The 15,971-nt window shown below is 39.8% G+C and overlaps 1 protein-coding gene across 1 annotated transcript in view; it reads right to left on the bottom strand.

Moving 5' to 3' along the window:
• Positions 1-13,569, bottom strand: part of LOC131227556 (uncharacterized) — a 50,610-nt gene extending 37,041 nt beyond the window's left edge. The window contains exons 1-2 of the mRNA XM_058223357.1: positions 13,030-13,569; positions 12,472-12,609 (exon numbers count right to left, since the gene is read on the bottom strand). Of these exons, the coding sequence (XP_058079340.1) occupies positions 12,472-12,609; positions 13,030-13,491 (600 nt within the window). The 5' untranslated portion in view covers positions 13,492-13,569. The remainder of the gene's footprint in view (positions 1-12,471; positions 12,610-13,029) is intronic.
• Positions 13,570-15,971: the final 2,402 nt, after the last annotated feature.

The following is a 15,971-nucleotide window of genomic DNA, read 5'->3' as shown; positions in this document are numbered from 1 at the left end:
TCATGGTCAACAGCGCCGGATCTTTCAGAAGAACGAAAAACCTAAAATCCCCTTTTTCCTTCGAATGGAATAGCTTTGAAAGGAAACTGGATTCTACCTAGGCTTACGGGGATTTGATTTGGGATTTGAAAAAAAAAATCGAAATTTGGGGAGAGATTTTTGGGAGCTTTAAAATCGCCATGGTCGGGGGTCGGTTTATCAAAAAAAGGGAAGTGGAATGGGTGATGTACACACAGTAGCTGTATAGCTGCTGTAGGTACGTGGCGTGCGCAGACGAGCACTAACGCTCCTCGAGCTCCGAGTTGTACGAACGGTTCAAAGGAGATTAAAGTTACGTGGGCCCCACAGTGATGTATTTATTATATCTACACCGTTCATCTATTTTTAGAGATTATTTTAGGGCATTATCCAGAAAATGAATCATATCCAAAGATCATGTGGACCACACCACAAATAGCAGCGGAGATAATGATTTTCACCATTAAACAATTCGTTGGGCCACCATAACGTTCTGTAGGCCCCACCATGATGTATGTATTGTATCATTACCATCCATCTATTTTTCGAGACAATTTTAGAGTATGAGATCAAAAATGAGGTATATCCCAATCTCAAGTGGACCACATTACAGGAATAATGTAGATCATTAAAAACCTTTTGGGACCTATAAAAGTATTGGATCAAGCTAATATTTGATTTTTGCCCCCATTTAGGTCTGTATGACGTAATCATACAGATTGAATATCAAATAAATAGTACAGTGGGCCATAGGACGATTTTAACGGTGGATATCCAATCATTATTGTTTTCATGTGGTATGGTTCATTGGAGATTTGGATCTGACTCATTCTTTATCTATTACGTTAAAATGATATCTTCCAATGGTTGGACGGTGTGGATACGAAACATAAACCATGGTGGGCCAGATAACAGCTACACGTCACTACGGTGGCAAGTTTTGCCGCTCAACCTATCGTACCTGAGCCGCGTCCCTACTGACTCGAGTACATATGTGTTTGCGTACTGAGTAAATTATGTGGGTCCACTATGATTTACATATTTTATCCACTCCGTCCATCCATTTTAACAAATAATTTGAGGGCTTTAGCCCAAAAACTAATTATATCCAAATCTCAAGTGGACCTCACCACGGAAACAGTGTGAATTGAAATTATAACATCTAAAATTCCATGAGGCCTAAGAAAATCTGGATCAATATATTATTTGTGTTTTTCCTTCATCCATGTCTTTGTGACCTTATGGACAGGTTAGATGACAAATAAACATCACTGTAGGCCCTACCAAGGTTTCAACTCTGAAAATCATTATTACCAATGTTTCATGTGGTGTGGTCCACTTGAGCTTTAGACATGCTTCAAATTTCGAAACAACTATTAAAATGAGCTGAAAAAATGGATGGCCAGCATGGATAACCCGCGCACATTCATAGTGGGCCACAGTACTACTCTCAACGGCCATAAGATCTGAACAATGATTACGAGTCACCTTGTCATTCTATGTAGGGATGAAATGTGGCCATAAATGTGTATTTTTTTTAAATGCATTTACTTTTGCATGTCTTAATTATTATAAGCTTCCATTTGTATTATATAACCTCATTTTGGTTATTATTTGAGTGATTTCTTACGACAACGCGTGCCTTTTGGCCCCCATTAAATGGAAACTTCTTATTTAATGCATTCTTTTTGTAATTTTTTCATTTCTAAATATGTAAATATGTGTATTTAGACATGTCATGAAGTTTCACTGAAAAATTCCACCATTTTCTCCATGTTTCCCCCTTTTTCCCTGCATTTCCAGTTATCGGCGATATTATCGGCGATAACGATATTATATCTTTATCTCTGGCCAGCGAAACTTGTAGCGATATCGACAACTCGAACACTGGTCTAGAGTCTAGAAGGATATTTTCAAAATTAAGGAAGAGCTCATTCAAATTGTTGAATATGTTCTCGGAGATGGCTCAAGAATAAGATTTTTGGTATGGAGATCGACCCCTTAAACTAGCATTTCCCCCGCCACAGAGGTTAGCTAGAGATAAGCACTAGTGCAAGATCAAGTCTCTAGGAATGGCACTTCAATGGCATGGGATATTTAGCTATGGAGAAATATGTTGGATCAAAAATCAAGAAGTTAATCAATCTGCTTCAACTTCTTCATGAGCAACATCTAAACCTACATGAAAGAGACAAGTGGAGATGGAAAAAGTGGAATAATGCATCCTTTCAGGTAGAGTCTTCCTATAAGTGTTTGGGGTGGGGGGGATGGGGGCAAGCAATTGCTAGGTGAAGTCCCCAATGGCAAAAGTAAGGTCCTATTAGTGTCCCCAATGGGTTATGGCCTTTTAGTGGCTCATTGATAAGGATAAGCTCTTAATAATTGATCACCTTAGGAACTATGGGCCGATGATCATTAATGGATACCCTCTTTGCCTTTAGGAAGCAAAGTTTCTGAGCCATTTGTTCATGTTTTGTGAGTTTCCTATTTGGAGCAAGGTGCGCAAGTCCTTCAAGGTTCATTGGTCCATGTTGGGCTCTATTGCAATGTTCTTCAAAGGATGGGAGGGTGTCCAACTGGGAAAGGAAAAGAAGGTGCAGTGTTGTCTTTTATGGCTTGGAGACCTTTGGTCAATTTGGAAATCATGCGATCACCGTACCTTTCGTAATGTTGTAGCAAAAAAGGAAGATGTAGTCGCATGGTGTGGGAGAAAGTTATTGAATGGGCTTGTGGGACGTCAGTATTGAATGGGCTTGTGGGACGTCGGTCTTGTGGCATTGTGATACCGATGAAATTCTGCTACTGTTGGCTCTAGCTTGTATTTTCTTTTCAGTATTTAATAAAGATTCCTTCATTCTATGTGTGTGTGTACACACACACACACACACACACACACACACATGCACGCACAAACATATAGAGAGAGAGAGAGAGATGCAAAACTATGAACCGTACCACAAGAGAACTATATGTTCACCAAATCTCAAACGTAACTTTTTAGCCTTCAAAGACTCGTTGCTTGTCTCTTGGATTGTCCGAAAGAGAGCCTCATAGACTCTTTCACTGCACGACTCGACTTTCTCTCTCCTAATCCCTTATACTCCATTTTACTACTCCATGCGGCTCTCTCATTCGGCTCTCTCTTTTTTATTTTCATAAGCTTGAATAATGTATAATTTGTGGGCCCACCACATAGTATATGTAAAATCCACACCATCCATCAGGTTCTATCCATGTCTGTGCGACTTTACCAACAGTTTGGATTGGAAATAAACATTACAGTGGACTCTAGGAAGTTTTTAATTATGAGCATTAAATCACCACCATTACCTGTGGTGTGGTCTACCTAGATTTGGATCTGGTTCATTGTTCAAAAAATGCCCTAAAAAAAGCTGACAAAACAGACGGAGTGAATATATAACAAATACATTAAGGTGGGCCCCATAGTAATGGCATGACCCAACCGAGCGTTTCAACAGCGCATGTGGGGATCCATTGGTCTAGTGTTTTGAAAACCCACGACAACACCGGAAGATGATTGCTTGGTGTGCACGTCAACAAGTTATGTAGGCCCTACCATGTGCTATATCCGCACAATTCATCCATTTTACGAGATCATTTTCGGACATGGGCCAAAAAAATGAGGCAGATCCAAAGATCAAGTGGCCCACACCACAGAAAGTAGTCTAGATTGAATTACTACCACTGAAATCTTCTTGGGGCCATGAAAGTTTTAGATAAGCTGATATTTGTTTTCTCCCTTAAATATGTTTGTGTGACCTTTTGATCAAGTTGGATTGAAAATAGACATTGAGGTGGGCACTAAGAAGGCTTCAACAATAGTCGTCATTATCCCCATTGCTTTCTGTGTTATGGTCCACTTTGAGCCTTGGATCAGCCACATTTTTGGGCTCATGGCCTAATTTGATCTCGCCAAATGAATGAATGGTTTGGATATAAAACATACATCATGGTGGGGCCACAGAACTTGATGACGGCAACACACTACCAAAGTCGGTGATGTGGGAAACCACGCAATCCGCTTCCAAGTAAATCTCCTACGAAACCCTTTGGCAAGAAATTCCTGCTGCAAATTAGGTGTTACACTTATTGTGGGCCCACCTTGATAATTTTTTGTATATCCACACCGTGCACCCGTTTCTCCGGCCCATTTTAAGATGGGCCCCAAAACCTAAGCAGATCCAAATCTCAAGTGGACCACACCACAAGAAATATTGGTGATTGAGTGCCTCACCATTAAAAATTCCAAAGGGTGCATATTAAGGTTTTATTAACATTTATTTTCCATCAACTTGTTGATAATGTCAATAAGATATGGATAAAGGGAAAATACAAAGATCAGCTTCATCCAAAACTTAGTGACCTATAAAACGTTTTTAATGGTTATTTATCACGGTTTCTAGTGGTATGGTCCACCTAAGATTTGGATCTTCTTAAGATTTGGGATCGCAAACTAAAATAAGATAGGAAAACATATGGACGGCATGGATATACAACAAATACATCAAGGTCTGCCCATATGGTTACGGTAAGGGTAAGAGCTAATTCGCTCCCAGTAACTTCCTATAAAACCAGGCGGGCACACCGTAATGTTTGTGAGATATCCACCCCGTCCATCCATTTTTCCATCAGTTAGGTCAGGCAATTACCGTGGGGCCCAACTTAATGTTATTTGTTATATATCAACTCCATCATTACATTTTGTTGGCTCTTTTTAGGGCATTTTCTGAAAAAATGAACTGGATCCAAATCTAGGCGGACTATGCCACAGGTAAGGGTGGTGATTTAATGCTTATAATTAAAAACTTCCTAGAGCCCACAGTAATGTTTATTTCACATCCAAAATATTGGTAAAGTTGCACGGACATGGATATAACCTAATGGACGGTGTGGATTTTACATAAACTGTGGTGGGCCCACAAATTATACATTATTCAAGCTCATGAAAATATGAGAGAGAGAGAGAGATGAATGAGAGAGCCGCGTGGAGTAGTAAAAAGGGAGTGTAGGGGATTAGGAGAGAGACAATTGAGTCATGTGGTGAAAGAGTCGGTAAGGCTCTCTTTTGGACAATCTACGAGACAAGTGAGAAGGAGTCTACGCTACGGTTCGTAGGGGACTCTCTCTCTCTCTCTCTCTCTCTCTCTCTCTCTCTCTCTCTCTCTCTCTCTCTCTCTATATATATATATATATATGTATGTATATGTGTGTGTGTGGGAAATGGTACTGTGAGGACAACCTCATAGGAACTTCCCATGAGGTCGAGTTGTTTAGACCCCATCGTAATGTGTTTCGAACATCAACACCGTGCATTTGATGGGTCCCCTTTAGGTCATGGGATATCCCAAAAATCAATCGTACATGGAATTCAGGTGGGCCATACCCATCTAAAACCATGTGAAGACATGCCTACAACATATAAAAGCACTTGGTGAGGCTCACAAGAGTTTTTTATGCTATTGAAACTTGGTCTAAAGGGGACCCATAATAGATGGGCTGAATTTGTGAACCACATCTCGGTGGGCCCAATAAATGATTATGAATGTTTTAATGGGAGGGTAACCCCTCTCAACTGTTGTATGTTGTGTGGCCCACCGAAGCCATGGATTGATTTAATTTTCAAGCCTGTGGCCAACCATGGAATGGTGCATCTAACTAATGGGGTAAGATGTTCGACACACATCACAATGGGGCCCACATAGCTCGACCTCATGGGAAGTTCCCATGAGGTGTGTGTCGCACATCAACCCCATCAGTCAAATACACCATTCCATGGTTGGCCACGGGCTTAAAAATCAAGTCAATCCATGACTTGGGTGGGCCACACCACATACAACAGTTGAGAGGGGTTACCCTCCCATTAAAACATTCATAATCATTTATTGGGCCCACCACGATGCGGTTCACAAATTCAGCCCATTAATTGTGTCCCACTTGGATGAGGGGTCAGACCAACTTTCAGCTGCATCCAAAACTCAACTGGGCCGCGCCAAGTGCTTTTATATGTTTTAGGCATGTCTTCACATGGTTTTAGATGGTATGGCCCACCTGAGTTCCATATACGGCTGATTTTTGGGATATCTCATAACCTAAAGGGGACCAATCAAATGCACAATGTTGATGTTTTGACACACATCACAGTGGGGCCCACACAGCTCGACCTCATGGGAAGTTCCCATGAGGTTGACCTTATAGTACCATTTGCCATATATATATAATGGCTTATTTGGATTCATGTAACGGATAGGAAACATTGTTTCTCATGAAACTAAATTCTATTATTTGTCAAGCATTTCTATGTGGAATTTCTAGGAAACATCATTCCCACTTACTTTCTCGAAAAATAAATAAACAGATTTATTTTCCCACCTCCACCTTTAAGAAAATGATTTTCCCCGAATGGAAGGAAACGGGGTTTCTCGAAGGTTAAACCCAATGTGCCAAAATCCGTCTTCAATCACTTCACATGTGTCACATGTGCTAGATGAGCCATTGCCCATCTTTCATCATGCTCACATGTGCCACCATCTATCTTCTCTTGCACCCCAAATGTTCAAATCATCCACTTGTGCTAATATGCCACGTGCACCATCCATATTCTCTTGCACCCCACATACTAATGCGCCACATGAACCACCATTCATCTTCTCTTGCGCCACACACATGCAAAGCACCCGACATGCAACAATGTGCAACATGTGCCATCGTCCATCTTAAATCACTCCAATATGCCACATGTGCCATCGTCCATCTTCAATCACTGCAATATGCCACATGCCAATGCCCAATGGTGCCAATGGTACCAATGTGCACAAGTTCTACCATCTAGCTTCAAGAGCTCACATGTGAAAAATGTGCAATGCGTCTTGTGCAACATGTGCCACCATATAGTTTCAAGCACCTCCGCATGTGCCATGTGTGCGACAATTCAACTTCAAGCCCCCACATGCCACGTATGTGATATGTGCATTGTCCATCTTCAAGCATCTCATGTGTGTCATGTGCTAATCTGGCGTATGCCAATGACTGCCTCAAAATCTTTCCAGAAAATTTTTGTTCTACCAACAAGAATTTTGAAAAATATATGCTTCTTTTTTTTGGAAAATCTTGTTGAAAAATAAATGAGGAAAAACGATGTTTCCTTTACCACAATTTTTTGGAATAAGGTTTTTCAAGAAACATTATTTCCTTTCCTATGCTTTCCACGAATTCAAATAGGCCCTAGGGCTTTATCTTAGGCAAGGTTTTGACTTTTGAGTATATCCCCCTTATCGGCTAGCCTATTGGCCGAGACAATACAAGCTGCATTGGCCGCATTGGACGACATGGTTCAGGGCTCCAGGCCGACACAATACAAGCCAATACAATACAGGCCATATAGGCTGATGTGATAATTCTTTTTGGATGAAAAAAGTTACCATAAATATTAGAAATTTTTAGAAAATTGAGAGGATCCCCAATATAGTTTTCTTAAGATGTATTTCATGATGTAATGGGCAATTATTTGGTAAGAATGATGATGTTGGTTGGACAATGTCAGCACGACCTGCTGGAAGTCGACCAAATAGGCCCTAGACAAACACAAATCAAGCATAATTTGGTGGACTAAGGAGTGTTACATATAAATACTATGAAAAGATGGAAAAATGGGAAAAGTTATTGTTTGCTCCTGATATTACCAAAAATGGTCTATTCCTCTTCGATGTTCATCGAATACTATTCAAACCTAGTGTTTTGATCCTCAAAATAGACCTCGATCTAGTTTAAAGTTAGTTTTAAAGCTTCCTTCATAGTTGAAGTTAGTTTTAAAGCTTCCTTTATAGTTGAAATTTAAATAATAATAAAAAGTGTAAAGAGAGAAAATTGAAAAAAAAAAAATTCAAAACGGTGGTGTAACGGCATGTCAGCCCCATGCCATATCAAGTAATAATGCCAATACTGAGGATATCACCCAGAATCGACCGATACTGCCCATTTTTTCATAATGGATTATTTCACCCCCATATCATGTAATGAGAGTGATCAACGCAGTTAAGTAATAATCTTTGTGACATTACATACCCATTTTTTTCAAAACATTGATCTTAGGTAAGTGAACAAGCTTTCATATCCCTCTTCACCGCTTCAATCCAAGCCCTTATAGATCTTCATATCATCTTCCTTTTAGGCACTTCAACCCTAATAAATGCCCCCCTCATTACTAGAGTTGTCTCTAGTCTGTGTTGTGCACATAATTGAACCATATTGATACACTCCATTAATTTCTCTTCTCAAGACTCCATAGGCTGCTTAGGTTAAACCTCATTCTTAGTATTCTATCCTCTCCACTCTTCCCACACATCCATCTCAACATCCTCATCTCTACAACAGTAAATCTCTAGTACTGTAATGTTGCCTTCTAGTTGCCCAAAAATACATCTATACCTATTCCTACTAAAGTTGCATTTCAAATACTTTGCCTTGGCTCTACTTTTTTTTCAAGTAATGGCAATTTTATTAGAAAACACTGAGATAGCACCACGGAAGGAATGCTCTCAAGTCCACATCCAGACTGCAATTATACTCCGGATCACTCTTATGGATTTCAAAAAAGAAAACAAGGAAAGAAATAGAAAACGATGATGAATTTTACTATAAAATTGTCATATAAGCATTGTAAAACTGTCCTAAACAAAAGAATGGCATGGCCAGATTCCTTGGAATACAACTAGACACTGTAGGATGGTGTCACTTCACTCTAGACTGCAGCATAAACAAAGACTTCCCTTTAACAAATCTTGGATCAAAACCATTGAAGTAAACACCTTCAAAACATATTTAGATTTGGTACTCCCAAACCCAGTCAACTTCTACAAAAGAAGACATGAGAAGAGGAATAGAGAAGGGGAAAAACATGTGTGCCCATTCATACACCTTTTTTATGCATCCAGGCCATCAATCCATCCTGTATATACCTGTAGGGCTAAAAATGGACGCCAAAGCCTAACCAATTGAAGAGTCAAGTAACAATCAAGTTCAGAATCAACATCAGGTCCCAAATCATGTTCCGATGGGCATGATATACAATCTGATGGGCCTGATATGCAGTCGAACTAGTTTGTGGGCCCCATTGAGATGTGGGTACAGTTTAAAAGTAGTTTGATATCTATGGGCAGTGAATTCAGCCCATATGAATTGAATCCTCAAGCTATTTTTTTTAATTAGTTATGCAGGAAGTAGAGTCAAAAATTTTGTAGCTTTCTTTAGCATGGGAGTCAGAGGTGATCCCTACTGCAATCCTATGAGGTCTTTGGAAACAAATCAATGGCACATTATTTCAAGACAAAAAGGCATCAATTAGCGTGATACAAATGATCTCTTCCATGCCCATGGGATAGGCAATGGCTAGACCAAAGTTAAGCAGCTGTATGGTTTAAAAACAACAGATTCCCTGTTGCAGGAGAGATTCCCTGTTTCATTAAGGGTGCTTTCTCTAATATGCCAGTTTACTTCATATCCCTTTTTCAGATGCCCGAAATCTGTCTTGGAAAAGTTGGAGAAGCGTAGAAGGAACTTCCTTTGGAATAGGGCAAAGGAAGGCAGAAAGTTTCACCTTTTGAAATGGGAAGAGGTGTGTAAACCTATGAAGGAATGGAGAGCCGGCTTAAGACCTTTAGCCACCATGAACTTAGACCTCTTGGGCTAATCCTATGAAGGAAGGGGGAGCCAGCTTAAGACCTTTAGCCAACATGAACTTAGCCCTCTTGGGCAAGTGGATTTGGAGATTCTGCACGTAAGAATATAGATTTTGGAGGCTCATTATGCATCTTTGTTGTACAGAACGTACAGAACCTCGAGAGCTTAGAAAGCGATTATGGCCACGCATCAGGTGGTGAGCACGGGCATCTCCTTTAAAGTTGATAACGGTTATCGCACTCAACTTTGGGTCGATGTTTGGTGCGGGTCTTAGCCGCCTCAAGTTCTGTTTCCGGCGATTGCTAGTCTTGCCCCTGACAGATTTGTTCGTGTGATGGAATGTTATTCTATGGTTGGAGAGTCACTTGTGTGGAACCCCCCTTGTCATAAAAACCTACCCAATACCAAGTTCGAAAAGCTTGCAGGATTGTTGGCCCTCCTACAGTCGCCAAATACAATTAAACCTTCTCACCTCCTCTTTCTATCTTCCTCTTCTCCCATTTTTCATGGTATCAAAGCTTCTCTTATCCAAATCCCTCTATGTCCTTTCTGCTTTCTTTTTTCCCGGTTTGAAAGTCAATCAGAGTCTCTTCTCTCTGTAAGATGGTGAAAGTTGGATAAAACTCCCATCACCATCCTGCATATGCAATAGTAATGCACATGTCTCATTCAAAAGAGATTGCTCCAACGGCAGCCATCCCTAGAAGCAGATCTCACAAGAGGGGGGACATAATATGGCACCAAATCTACTTAAGGAGCCTTGCATTGTCAGACCTTGCCGAAAACCAATTTTAATCATGCTTTTGCACCGGATCTATATAAAGAGCAGTCCAGCACCTCCAAATCTCACTAGAATCCACTCTTGTACCTCCACAACTCACCGGAAATCAATTCAGAACTGATTTTTGGTGCTAGAATGTCCTCGTGAGCCATCTAGCATCACCTCGTATTATACCAAGACCTAAAATCATTAGACTGAGTAACAACAAATCAGGCAAGGATTTGAGACTGCACACACCCAGTGCAACTCAATGAAGCACTTCCAATATGGCTCCACACTTGTCAATCGACATCTACCATCATTTGATCAAGTGATTTGAACAATGAGGTGAGGGACTCACCAATGCTCCTTGAATCAACAAAAATATTCAAAAGGCAAAACATGGAAGGCTAACAACAATAGCATCTCCCATCTCCAAAATAACATGGAAGTCCCACATACTTTTTTTTTCAATCACTATGGCCCATCACCATAAATCAAAGTACTAAGAGACCAACTACCATCATGATGGGTAAGCCAAACATGCAAAGGCATGTCATCGATGCAAGTGTAGGACAACTTCCAAGAGCATCCAAGAATGATTGTTAATAATGAAAGATGAAAAAAAGGTAACTTTGAAAAAAATGTAAACAGAATCAATGAAATCAAACTACCGAAAGGAATACAATGAGATGAAAATTAACATTTTTTCCTCCTTTTTATGGTTAATTTAAGAAGATAATTTAAGGTAACAATTTCTCAAACCCTCTCTTCAATGAATAACCACCTTGGTGTTCTCAAATTTAACAAGAGATTATTAGTTTTACAATATTGCATTACCAGAATTAATGCAAATTCTTCCTAAATAAAATAAAATAAAAACATTATAAATTAGTTAGAAATATGCATGTTACCAATTCAATCTCTATAAGAAACAACAAAAAAGAGAAACAGTTCAAAGGACCTGGGGCCAAAATCCTTTGAGCCCTTCTAATCTTACATGAGCGTGTGAGGAAAACAGGAGATCCACAGTTTGGTGGGTCATGTATGTGGTCAACCATGGGGGCTGTTTGGGAATATTGGCTTAGTCTCAAGGATTTGTCAAATTCATGGAAAGATCAAACCCATTGATTATATTTCAATGGGTATTCTCGAAGTATATGGATTTGTCAAATACTTGTTATTTGGTCTAAATTTCCTCTAAAATACTTGTTATTTACCAATCCATAAAAGCTTGGATTTGCCAAATCCGAGGCATGCCACACCATGTGCCAATGTGCCACCATGTGCCATTGCAACATGTGTGAATCTGGACCATTCATCAGGTGGGCCACCCAATGAATCTTCCATGGCCCAACCAACTGGCCCAATCATCAAGTGATCCCACATGTAGGTTGGAAGAGGAGAATTTCTCCCACCATACAGTCCATCTGCTACCACACGTGCCAATGTGGCATGTGGTAGATCTGGACAGTTGATCAGTTAGATACCCTGGGAATTTTAAAAAAAAAAAAAGTTGGTACAACCATCACATTTTCACACATGTAGATTAGATGTGGTCAATTGGTCCCTCTTAACCATCCACTTGCTACCACACCTGCCAACAACATGTGTGAGATCGCAAAAGTTCATCAGGGGGCCCCATCAAGTGGATCTGCCATGGTCTAAATAGTATGCCAGTTCAATGTGGACAATTTTGGTCCCTATCTAACAGTCCATGTGTGAGATCTAGGCAACCCTACGAATCAGTGAAATGCTGGTCCAATTATCAGGTGGTCACACACGTCAGTAGGATACGGATAACTGTCACTCTCCAACCCAGACCTGGCCCTATACGGCCCATTGGAACCCTAGATGGACATGCATATGTTAGGCAATCAAAGTTTGTGCTTTTTCACAAATCCTTGTTAGAACAATGACAAGGATATTCTCAGTTTTTCCTCCACCTTCAGCTTCCCATGAAATTAAAATGAAAACCCTCAAACGAAGGAGCTTACTTCCATGGTCTTTGCAACAGGTGATTCCTTGAGGATCTTTGCCCATGGAAACTGCGATGCGCTGACAGAGGAGAAAGCACGGGCAAAATAATCTGCGAATCGCTTGAGTTGAATGTCTTGATTCGCTTCATAAGAAGTCTGCACCCAAGGAAAAGAAGGATGATAAAGAAACGCAATACCGATGATCGTTCTTTGCATGGTTGCGTGGTCGGAACCATTGATCTGATGGTCCCCATCACGGATGGGCTATCCCTAAAAAATCTCCATTTTTTAGCCGAATGTCATGAAATCTCGTGATCCTTTGATCGCTGACCCACAATAAATTAACGGAAGACTGCCCAATAGTCAAATGGTTACGATCTTTGAATCTTGGAGATCTCCATCCCATCCACCATGAGGCCATCCAATCAACGACTTGAATCAACAAACCATGGTCCCCACGTGTACGGAAGCATGCATTCCATCAACATGACCCTATGATTCCCATCTACACCGCATGCATCCGAGAAAATCGCGAAACCTAAACAAAGAAATAAAAAAAAAAAAAACTGAACCTACAGAGATATCCATGAGGTAGGCAGCGAGATCGGATGCATCGATCTTGGAGGCCGCATCTGCAACGGTGATCTTGGGTTTCTTGGGCTTCTTCTGCTTAGGCTTCTTCACATCGGTCCCGTTCTCCGCATGGCCATCGATTGCTTCGTCGCTGTCCCCGTCGTCGTCGTCGGAGGTGGCAGCATGGGGTTTGGGTTTGGGTTTGGAGACGATCTCGGCCTGGGCCCTCTGAGACTCCGCAAGGGTACGGAGGCGAATCCGTTCATCGGCCTGCTGCTCGAGAGATCGGAAGGCGCTTGATCCTGCGGTTGGGAGATGGGTTGTGGTGGTGGGGCCGTTGGGATCTGAAGGTGTCTTTCTCTTCTGGCGCTTCGGATAGGTGACCTTTTGCCACCCATGATGATGATAACCGTTCTGATCCTCTTGATTGAGAAAGGAGGATTCGGGTGAGAGCTTTTCTTCCATTGCTTTTTTTTTTCAACCCTTTTTTTGCAAGGAGAGAGAAATGGCGGAGAAGAAGAGGTCTTATATGAGTAAAATGCTGCGTATTTAAATAGAATTTCCTGTGAAGAGTTTGATTTTATACGAAACCCGAGTACGTTCAGCGCGTATAGAAATCGGATTGCGTACTGAATTACTCGTTACGCTCTTATCGTTCTGGGTATACTCAGTTGGGTCCACCTTGAATGTATGTGGTCTATCCACACCGTCCATCCATTTTTCCATCTAACTTAAGGGGTTGAGGCCAAAATTGAAGCATATCCAAAGATCAAGTGGATCAAACCGTTGAAAACGGTAGGGGCAATAAATTCCACCGTTGAAACCTTTCAAGGCCCCACAATGATGTTTATTTGTATCCGACATGTTCATAAGAACATACCGTTATGGAAAAGAGAAAACAAAAATAAAAGTTTGATCTAAAACTTCTGTTGGCTCCAAAAACTTTTCAACGGTAGACATTCAATTCAACTGTTTACCATGGTGTGGTCCATTTGATCATTGGACATTCCTCATTTTTGGGCTAAAGCCTTATAATTATCTGGTAAAATGGATGGACGGAGCAGATAAAATACATAAATCCTGGTAGACCTCAAACAGTTTACTCAATATGCTAAGCATAATGGGTTACTCACATCGGAATCCGCTTCCCAATGTATATAAAAGCTTTTCCGTCCCATTTGATTCCATCATTAACCATAAGCGTGGGTCCAGATATCAGCCTGATCAATGACCAACGTAAACCTCAACATATGGAAAAATGAGAATGGATGACATCCGTAAGTTTATGGATAAGCCAATTATAATGCGTATCTTTCATCATAAATGTTAAATAGGTGTAATTCAATGAGGTGTATTTCATTGAGATAAAATTTAAATAAAAAAAAAAAAAAAACCAATTGAAAAAAGTTTGTTTTGATTAAGCTTATCTCTAACTTATACTGTGCAAATAATATTTCTCTCCAACAGGTGGATCGGTTTTTTTTTTTTTTTTTTTTTTGCATAAAACACAGTCTACCCCCACATAATTCAACCAAATGTACTTCATTGAGATAATTAAAAAAAAAACATAAAATCAACCAAATGAAAAAAGATCAACGGACTAAAAAGATGGACAAACTTTCCTGTGTGAACTTTAGTGATTTTGGCAGAAAATTTGTACGGTTCACGTTAGTGGAGCTTATATAAGTTTCTTATTTAGCTTATCTCCAAAATATACCGCAAAAATAATACTTCTCTTAGATGGGTGAAGTAGATTTATGCATATTGTTGATGTTATTTCAATCTCGGTTACATGATTATTATAGGTATGTCACAATTGAATGTGCAACTCAATTTAAACTGAACAGTTACAGTTCCAAATGCTAAGATAGGAAAATATGTTGGAAATTGACCATATATAACTGAAATCTAGTAAAACAAGTCGTCTATTCAGCTACTCACACAGCATTGTTTAAGATAATGAGGCTATCCTTATGGAGTGAGGTTTGCTCTCTAAATATGGGTCACACATCTGCCTTTGGTATGAATTGACTTTTTCTCTTTAGTACAAATAAAACAAAAAGAAAATTCATATAGTCGGCAATGGAGAACAATTACGTAACTCTTCTAAATGAACAAATTTGTTTGATACTTGAACTGAATTCAGCGTATGAGCGTATATTCGAATTACAGCTAAAATTAACAGTTACTTGATTACTGTTAATGTGAGCAAAACCAAATTGATCCATTGTATGAGAGGTGTTGAAAGTGTCCTTGTTTGTCAATTAACGTGACGGTTGTGTCATAGAGTTCAGTGAGCCCCATGTGAAGACTACAAGCTGAAGACTTGACAAAATAGATGTATTCAATGATCTCCAAAGGTAAACTAAACCTCACATCCTATAACCAAAACACCTCAGGTAATAATCCCCTTTAAAAATGTTCAAATCTGTCCCAAAATCAACTAGGAAAACATCCTTAGAAGATTATAAAACATAAAATCAAGTTACAAGAGCATATAAAAATTTCACGAGTTTTCTACAACTGACGATGACATCGAACACTGATTCGATAACATTGAAAAAGTGTTCAAATATGTCTAACAACCAAACCACATGTCTGAAGAATTTCTCGATGCAATCGAACTTCGTTCGATGTCATTGAAATTCAAATTTCGATGACATCGAAGTAGGTTCGATGACATCGAAAAATAGGCACCAAATGTCCAGCAAGGTCAATAGGAAAATCACAAATTACTCGATGTAATCGAATTACATTCGATGACCTTGAAGTTCAAACTTCGATGACATTGAAACATAGTTCGATGATATTAAAATTAAGACCACTCTATCCTGAGAGTTTGTGAAGAAAATCATTAATTATTCGATGTCATCGAAATTCAAACTTTGATGACATCGAGGTAGGCTCGATGACATTGAATTTTGAATCCCAAAACTCTCCAAGCA

Source organism: Magnolia sinica, chromosome 15 (assembly GCF_029962835.1).
Source record: "Magnolia sinica isolate HGM2019 chromosome 15, MsV1, whole genome shotgun sequence".
Classification (NCBI taxonomy): domain Eukaryota; kingdom Viridiplantae; phylum Streptophyta; class Magnoliopsida; order Magnoliales; family Magnoliaceae; genus Magnolia; species Magnolia sinica.
This window is presented reverse-complemented; position numbering and strand designations above follow the sequence as displayed.